General features: G+C 41.2%; 2 protein-coding genes across 2 annotated transcripts; both read left to right on the top strand.

Annotated features, from left to right (window-relative positions):
• The first annotated feature begins 329 nt into the window (after nt 1-329).
• LOC120721287 (stereocilin-like) lies at nt 330-3,852 on the top strand. The gene is made up of 6 exons (XM_040011507.1): nt 330-1,412; nt 1,492-1,554; nt 1,640-1,765; nt 2,046-2,254; nt 2,335-2,521; nt 2,748-3,852. The coding sequence occupies exons 1-6, from the start codon at nt 612-614 to the stop codon at nt 2,907-2,909; spliced, it is 1,548 nt and encodes a 515-aa protein (XP_039867441.1). The 5' UTR covers nt 330-611; the 3' UTR covers nt 2,910-3,852.
• A 963-nt stretch (nt 3,853-4,815) lies between these two features.
• LOC120720921 (stereocilin-like) lies at nt 4,816-8,158 on the top strand. The gene is made up of 7 exons (XM_040010790.1): nt 4,816-4,960; nt 5,322-5,360; nt 5,441-5,617; nt 5,789-5,938; nt 7,376-7,434; nt 7,592-7,881; nt 7,989-8,158. The coding sequence occupies exons 1-6, from the start codon at nt 4,826-4,828 to the stop codon at nt 7,812-7,814; spliced, it is 783 nt and encodes a 260-aa protein (XP_039866724.1). The 5' UTR covers nt 4,816-4,825; the 3' UTR covers nt 7,815-7,881; nt 7,989-8,158.
• Nucleotides 8,159-8,455: the final 297 nt, after the last annotated feature.

Here is an 8,455-nt window from a genome sequence, read left to right as displayed (position 1 = left end):
AGTTCACCCCGAGAGCAGAGTGCAAGATGCTAAAAGAAGTCTCCAAAAAAATGTCTTCAGGCTATTACGACTGCTGATGTAAAATGCATGCCTCTACAATCAGAAATCAGACTGCACATGTTTAACTTGCATGGGAGAGGCCAGGAGGCCAGAGAGAACAAAGACTAGGACTTCTGGGATAATGGGCTGTACATGCAAATAATTCCTCAAAAATCTCACAGCTGAAGGAATTCTACTGGATTGGAGGAAACCTTCCTCAGACCATGCCAGAGACTGGTAGACGGCTACAAGAAGCATCACTGATGTTATTTCTAACAAAGGGGGTAACACTAGCTATTAGGGGGTTGGGTGTCCTAATGGTTTTCACAGTTAGAATACAAACTTTTGTTAATATCGTTTGTTTAATTAATACATTTAATATTTGTTGTTTATGTGCAATTAAATCTTTTGTTTCCAGAGTTAAGTCAAAACAAGATTCTTAATAAAGAACTGAATATTCTGTGGGTTGACTAATTTATTTTGTGCTGTTTCAGGCTGCAGTGACAAAGGACTATCATTTTTTTAACCAGACGAGCATAGATGAGCTGTGTGTGCAGCTTTCAGATGAGTCAATGTGGAATACAGGACTCAGTGAGAACTGTCTGGCTCAGTTGGGCAGCAGGTCTCTCAGTGCTCAGGCTTTCAGACACTGCTTTCTACCCAACAACTCAGTCCTGATCTCATCTCTGTGTGGCACTGACTCTCACCAGTCCTTGCCAGAGGGCAGGTGGGCTGCAGCATACTGTTCCAAAATACACAATGTCTCCCATGATGACACCACTTTGAAGACTTGTCAGTACAGAGAGTGGCCTGTGCAACATTTCACTAACTTCACCCTCCTGGAGTTCTGTGTGCAGACACGTGGACTGAGAGAGTACATTTGTCTGAATGCCACACTCTACTATCAGCTTTTAAGAACAAACCCTCAGTTTGCTGATGTCTGTGCTGATCTGCTGGCTGAACAGGAAGACAGGAAGTGCTTCCTCCAGAGGTTTTTTGACATGCTTCCAGCACCTTATGACTTTGATACATCGCAGCTGTGCGTGGACCCGGCACCACTGCTGATGGATGTCCTGCACAAGCTGAGCGTGTGTGAGGTCGAGATGGGAGAGCGTGAGGGTTTTTTAGTGGCGCTGGGATATGTGCTGCGAGTCTTAGATTTTATGGTGGGTCTCTCTTCGGGGCTGGACGAGGGAGAAAGAGAGGCAAGGCAGGGTCTGGGTCAGGCTATTCTCCTCTCCAGTCTCATCAACAACACATCCTGGTCCGCACTGCGGCCGGAAGCCTCCACGAGCGTTCTCCACACTGTGGGAGTGTTCCTACGCAGAGAGCAGAATGCCACACTAAAGGAGGACCTGCTGAGCTGCTTCAGTGTAAGATGCAGTTACTAACAGACATATTTGTTTAACAGACACACAATAAGTAAATAACCTGTAACTCCTGTTACATCAGCCTGTCCTCTGGGACCTCATCCAGCGTGATGACAACTCATCTGCTCTCAAGGTTCTGCTGCAGGTACTGAGCGTGTGCAGATTTACCCACATATAACACCTCACACATAGACACACTGAGAGTTGCATTCAACTGAATCTCCCACCAGGAGTACCTCCAGATGCCAAGAGACAGCATTCGTACTCTAGTGATGTCGGCTGAGAAGGATGCAGTCAAGAGATTTCTCTCCCACATGCATCGAAGCTGGGATCAGCTTCAGGTTGAAACCAGCCAGGTTTGTTCTTCAACTTTTTGTACTTAAATATGTTTATTGCTAAAGCTTCCTCTGTGTAAGAAGCTAATTAGCTGGATAAATACACATAAATGAGCCCTTGTTGATTTCACTCAGTAAAACCATTCATCACAGAGTAAGGAGATGGAGAAGAATTGTAATGTGTTTTCTTTCATATGCATTTCTTTTGATTGGTGGTTATTACAGTAGGCTGCACTGTGCTGCTTCTGCTTTATTTGGATTCACGTCATGGTCCATGCATAGTTAAAGAGTGCCAAATTGAATCCACGTCCATTCCTGTCCGGCGTTTTGTTTTCTCTGTCAGGCCTCTCAAAAAGAGTTGCAGGCCATGGAAACAATGACGGCAGCTTTCATCCACAAGTTCCCGCGAGTGACCCCAGAGCTGTTTGTGGACCTTTCTCAGTTCATTCCCTTTATGTCTGTCTCTGACATAATGAGCTTCCCAGCCTCCCTCATCGTCAATGACAGCGTGTGAGTTGTGGACCAAACGTGGTCATAGTTAATGTAAAACTTCTCAATGTGACACTAACAGCTTCTGCAATGCTCTTCAGATTGACAGCCATCCGTGACCACAGCTCGGGGATGAAGTCCCTGCAGAAAAAGGCCTTTGTAAAAAGACTCCTGCAGTCTAGCGTGGTGGGTGATGTCCCTACATGGCCACCATACTTTCTCAGCTCCATCCTCCCACTTCTGCCTTACCTCCCAGTCAGTCATTTTCAGCAGCTGACATCACAGCAGGTTTGAGGGCATTTCTCTGATTGACATATTCTTACATGACTTTATCTCTTTTCATTAATGAATACCTACATGAATAAATGCTTCCATACACCAACCAATACCAACACGTATGTGAGGTTTTAGAGAAAAGTGTTCTCCACCACCACTATTAAAGACCTACTTTACCACCATGAAACTTTCTTTTCACTCTGCATGCTTTTTTCGTCATTGTAATCCTCTCTGTCAGCTTGCTCCTTTGGTGGAGTTACTTGGCAATGGCAGTCTGGATGGAATAAGGGGGCGCCATGTGCTGCGGACCCTCTTCAGTAGGAAGATAAATGTGACTGGTGACAACATAATGAGGTGGGATCCAGATACCTTAAACTTATCCAAGCTTATCCATGTCTAGAGTATTGTGCAAAAGTCTTGAGCCACCTCGCATTTCTTTAAATTTTGCTTCCGAGGAGTCAGACTTTCTTCAAAATTTCTGAGTAGTCTAGACCAATAGAGCAATAGTGTTTCTTTTTCTTTGGACATTGGCTGCTTTTTCACTCATTTTCAGACCAGTTCTGTATGTGATCAACCACTTAACACCAGCCTGTGAGTCACTCAGATATACCTGTTTAGGTGCTGCAAAAACATATAATTTGTTCCCATTTTGTAGTTGAATCTTTGAAGAAAACAAAAGCTAATACAGTTTGACAAGCATAAAATAGCATTTTTGCACCAAAAATACTTGAAAACCTGGCATAGTGTGTAGTGAATCCTTAAAAAATGAGGAAACTGGACAACTGGAAGACAAAAACGTGTCAGGCCTAAAAAACCGTCCATAGCAGATGAACATGATCTCAAAACCAGGTCCTCAAGAAACAGGAAAAACAAAAACAACAGCACAGACCTGACAGGTGAAAAATGCATCTGGTCCGTCAGCTGATCCATCTGCTGTTCACTGAAACCTCATCAGAATTAGAATCAGTGGAAGGGTGACTGCCAGTCTTAAGAAAAGGGGAAAAAGGGAGAAAAGGCAGAGGTATGCCTCAAGGACTGGACTGAAAATGAGTGGCAACATGTTGAAATCCTCATCACTATGTACAGAGGAGGTTAGGAGAGATAGTCTGAAGCCATCTGTAAAACACGGTGGAGGCTCTGTCATGGTTTGGGCTGCGTTCCAGCCAGTGGTGATGAAGATCCTGTCAAAACTGATGGAAATATAAAAACTAACATCTAATTTTTATCCACCATCAAATAGCATATAGAAAGCATCTGATTGGCATTTTTAAATGTTATTGTTATTTTTTTGCCAGAATGACAACAATCCCATACACACTGTTAGTTCAGTAAAAGCAAATGGAAAAAACACACAATGGATCACTATCAGTCATGGATTGGCCTCCCCAGACTGAAGCAGTCAACATGACTGAAGCAGTGTGGGGTCATATTAACAGAGCACAAAACAAAATGCAGCCAAAATCCAAAAAAGAGCTTTGAATGTCCTTCAAGAAGCCTGGAGAACTACTCCCAAAGACTACTTAGAGAAATGACAATAAAACTTGACTAACATGAACTGACTTTCAACCTCGTGAAAACTTTAAAAAAACTTTTTTATTGTATTTTCATTTATGTTTACTCATGCTTAAATAAACTGATGCCCCTATTTCCAATTTCCTGAGCCAACTGTAAAGAAATTAGGTATGTTTAAAGACTTTTGCACAATAATATTTGTTTGGTATTGTTTTTGCAAAGGAAGTTAACATGAATCTGGGGTCCATAGTTGTAGCTTAGAGGGCCCACAGCAATTTTCTTTTTTCCCAGAAAGTCAAGCTGATGATGATTAATAACAATAGTGAATCTCATTTTAATCAGACCCAATGCAACATATGTTATCTTTATTGTGCTGTAGTTTATTCATTCTGTAAGGATCTCTGTATTTAGCTGTGATTTATTTCATAATTGAACCCTTCATTTTGAAGTCTATTACAAAAAGCATTATGCCATTGAACTTAATGTTAAATCAAGTGATCAGAAAAGTGAATGAGTGCCTTTTGCAGATTAGGAGTCCTTGCGTGCTACATGGATCCATCCGACTTGGGCTCATATCTTCAGGACTCTGCTGTGGCCTCTGCTCTCTGGCAGCAGCTGTCTCAGTGCATATCCAAGGGCTTTGTCAGTGCCGGTGGCAGGGTGAGGGGCACGGGACAACTTCAGGTTACAGTCTCCTCTCAAGTATGTTTTCATGGCATGTCTGACTAACTCTGTTTCACTGTGTCTTATGAATAGCTGTCTTCTTGGTTAATACCAGCAGTTCAGACCCTGAATGTCAGCAGCATGGCTCCTCTGGAGCTGTCTGCTCTCAGTGGTCTGCTTCCCCAGTTGGGAGCTTCTTTTCTGCTGTCACTCCCCTCAGATCAACTGCTGGAAGTCCTGTCACAGCCAGGATTACACACATATTCCCCAGCACAGGTCAGCAGGGAATTATTTCTCTTGTCATGCTTATCTTCTTCCTCCCCAAGTGTCACTGTAAATGTATAAATTTGAGTTGCATTTCGACAAAGTTTCCGATTTGTCAGGACAACTTCTAGTTGTTTTTATAAGGTGATGTGAAGCGTGTAGCAGTGGACCCCCCTTTTCAGAGAAATGAAATGCTAACCTTTACTGAAATATGTAATGCCAGGGATTTTTGGCATAAATGTAAGTCTACTATTAATTTGCATATAACTAATGAAAAGCAGGGAATAAACAGAGATGAAATATGTGTCCTGTGTGAACTTTCTTAAAATGTGGGTGTTTTGTTGGCAGACTTATTTTTTAATGCTCTTTGCAGGCATTTAAAATGTTATCCAAGATTTCGAAGGACACCAACGTAAGTGGGAATTTTAAAAATATTTGTGCTGAATTCCGTCCAGCTGCACTCTCACCTCTGAGTTTTTCTCCTCCCGCCAGCTCACCATGGAAAAACTGTGCCGACTGAAGCCGTTACACTCCGGTCTCTCCCCTGCTGTGCTCAGAGACCTCCAGTGGGCTGAGATCAGTGAAGCTGTCCACTGCCAGTGCTGGAGAACATTGCTAACTGAGCTTAAGCCTGGCCATAGAGCCATGCTATACAATGCAATGCAGGAGGTGACGGAGCTTTGTTTCTTCTCCTCTGCTTCTTCTCACTTTTCTAATCTTATGGTTTATTATTTCCCCTCTGGTGCCGCATTGAGTAAAAAAGACATTTGAGCAGGTTGAGACAAATTAGATTCAATAAAGCATAAATTCACATTTCTTATTGTGGTTCTGTTTCAGCAGGCTCTGCACAGAGACACAAAGAACACCACTCTGCAGCTAAACTGTCTTTTACCATTTGTCCCTCTGAGGGAGCTGATGCAGACCATGAGTGCTGAAATCATTTTGAGAAGCATCGGCGTATACAGGGACATAGACTGGTCGCCACACCAGGTGCACCCTTTTACTTTAATCCCTTTTTTTTGCGTGCTGTTTAACATCACATTCATATAACAACAATAGCTCTTTTACAAAAGAAGAAACTGTTAGCAGCTTCAGTTTTCGCCCCCGTTAATCTGCAACTCATAGGATATGCTTCAGGAGGCCCTTTCAGGATATTAATACTCCATTCACATCAGCTGCCATCAAGCTAATTAGTTTGGATGTTGTACAATGATGTGGAGGAGTACAGCATGAATTAATAATTGGCTACCTTAAAGGGGTTTTGTCACAGCCAAAATTGTTTTAGCCTGCTTTCACCACCTATTCTCAGCCCAACAAGACTTCAGTCAAACCAATGAAGTTCCTTTTCTCTCATTATCTTCCCTGATATGTGCAGTAATCGGACTGATCATTGGGTCAGTGTTAAACCTTAAATTTCCTCTTAAAAACAGTACTAAATGTTTATATGAGCATTATGAATTAAACACTTGTCAAAGTGATCTTAAATTTCACCTAAAACCAATACTGCTGCATATATATAGTATAGAGACATTTATGATTTCTGGGGCTGGTGCCAGCAGAGAGGGTGTGGTTGTTTATGCTGGTCTATTATGAGGATCGCTCTACAGATTAAAGTGAATCTACAGTGATAAAATCTTGACTGTTCTACACATGCTGCTGGCTGTTTGCTCCAATTCACATCTCCTCTAAGCTGGTAGCATAATTTCTCTTTTACTTTGCCATGTTTACAGTTGCACTTAGCTGTAGGGGAGAAAAATACCATCAACAGGAGGCAGAGCATCTGTGCTCATATTAGTCAGTCTCACATGAAGGAGGAAACTATCGTGAAGGACTGAGTGTCATATACAGTCTCCTTCTATTATGACGTGCTACATGGAAAAAAAGGATAGAATGGCAACTGAGCTGAAGTCACGTTTCTAGTTAAACAACGTGATGACACTATTTCTGAACTAACCTGCAATATGATTTTCATATTGTACAATATACATATGATATCTCTGGTTAACCAGCGTCTGCTGATAAATATCCTCCAACCAGTGTGTGTGCATATAGAGTGGCTAAAATAAAAATTGAACACCAATTTTCTAAGTATATTTCTAGAGGTTCTATTGATATGGCATTTTCAGCAAACGTCTGTAACAACCCATCCAATTCACACATGTAAAGAAGTCAAACTATAGATGTCCATAAATTATGTTATGTGTAATAATGAGAAACAAGGGTACTGTTAGTTTCACAAATGGCAATACTAAAGTATATAAGGGACCAATTGTTCGTCACCGTTTAGGGAATTGATTTTTATGTTCCTGTTGGGGCTAAAAAAAACTTGCCTTATTGTAATATCTGGAAACTGGTTTGAGTTTCTTTCTTGATTTTAAAGAAACGCACAGTCAAAATGCTGACTCATGCTGTTCCTTTTCTTTACAGACTCAGTTTCTATTCAGTAAGATCCATGAATTTCTAAACATTACCAGCAAGTCAGTGAGGTAGGTTTCACCCCAGCCAAAGCACTGATTTAATAATTCATTTAATATTTTCATTGCAAGCTAAAATAAAAACACAACAGAAACATCTGAAGTTTCATTTTCAGTCAGACACCCGCTTAGAAGACAGTCTAAATAATGCCTTCTTTCTCACTCATAGAGATCTGGGTCATATCGCTGGTGGAATGAGCTGTGACTTTCTGAAGCTCTGGACCAATGATACAGATTTTGTAGAGCTGCTTCAGTTTGTTAGTGAGCTGCCTGGAGGCATAAGACCTGCTCTGGTGAGGAATGTGAGCCATAAAAATTTATGTTTCCATGAAAATGCATTTTTCCCCTGTACTAACAAGTTCAGATATGCCACCAGCGAAAATGTATCATAGAGGAACTGAGAAGACAACCTAAACTCGACCTCAATATTTTGAGTTCTGCGTTTTCTGCAACATTGCCGTAAATATCACCTCCTTATATTTGTATTTTACTCTTTTTTTCTGAATAAATGTTTTACTGTTTCTCTCGGGTGACTGCATTTACACCCATGCTCTGCTCTTTTCCAGGGTGACCATGATAGAGAGACTCTCTAATACATCCCTCAGAGCCATTTTGGACCACGTTCAAGCACAGTTTGCTGATTTTCTCAGACTGCCACATTATAAACAGACCAATTTAGCCGAGAAGGCCTTAACTGAGCTGGTAAAACACCCAAAATAACAGCTTATCATGCAAGATGGGCACAAGTTAACACATGTTTTAGCACGTTTTAGACTTTCTGTTGCTGTAGGAAGTAAACTTTATCAAGCTCAAATACTAAATTCTGCAAATTCCCAAAGTAATAAAATTCTAAACCATTATAATGAGAATTCAGAGCAAACCGAAAAGAAGAAGAGCATTTTCTCGATGAGTTAAATCAGGCCTTCAGTTAGTGTTTGTGTGTCACGTATTTGATTTGTTTTAACTCATTAATTTTGCAGAAAGAACATTTGTGTGTTCAGGCTTTTCAAGCAGGCGGTTGTAGTATTTAGAG

This window comes from Simochromis diagramma, unplaced genomic scaffold (genome assembly GCF_900408965.1).
Source record: "Simochromis diagramma unplaced genomic scaffold, fSimDia1.1 OVJJ01000603.1, whole genome shotgun sequence".
NCBI classification, from domain to species: domain Eukaryota; kingdom Metazoa; phylum Chordata; class Actinopteri; order Cichliformes; family Cichlidae; genus Simochromis; species Simochromis diagramma.
Note: the sequence above shows the minus strand (reverse complement) of the source record. Positions and strands in the feature narration are given on the sequence as shown.

Coding starts and splice junctions, on each gene's coding strand:
- LOC120720921 (XM_040010790.1), top strand. CDS start 4,826: ATGGCTCCTCTGGAGCTGTCTGCTCTCAGTGGTCTGCTTCCCCAGTTG. Junction 4,961..5,321: donor ACACATATTCCCCAGCACAG/GTCAGCAGGGAA, acceptor TGCTCTTTGCAG/GCATTTAAAATGTTATCCAA. Junction 7,435..7,591: donor ATTACCAGCAAGTCAGTGAG/GTAGGTTTCACC, acceptor TCTCACTCATAG/AGATCTGGGTCATATCGCTG.
- LOC120721287 (XM_040011507.1), top strand. CDS start 612: ATGTGGAATACAGGACTCAGTGAGAACTGTCTGGCTCAGTTGGGCAGC. Junction 1,555..1,639: donor CTCTCAAGGTTCTGCTGCAG/GTACTGAGCGTG, acceptor ATCTCCCACCAG/GAGTACCTCCAGATGCCAAG. Junction 1,766..2,045: donor TTCAGGTTGAAACCAGCCAG/GTTTGTTCTTCA, acceptor GTGCCAAATTGA/ATCCACGTCCATTCCTGTCC.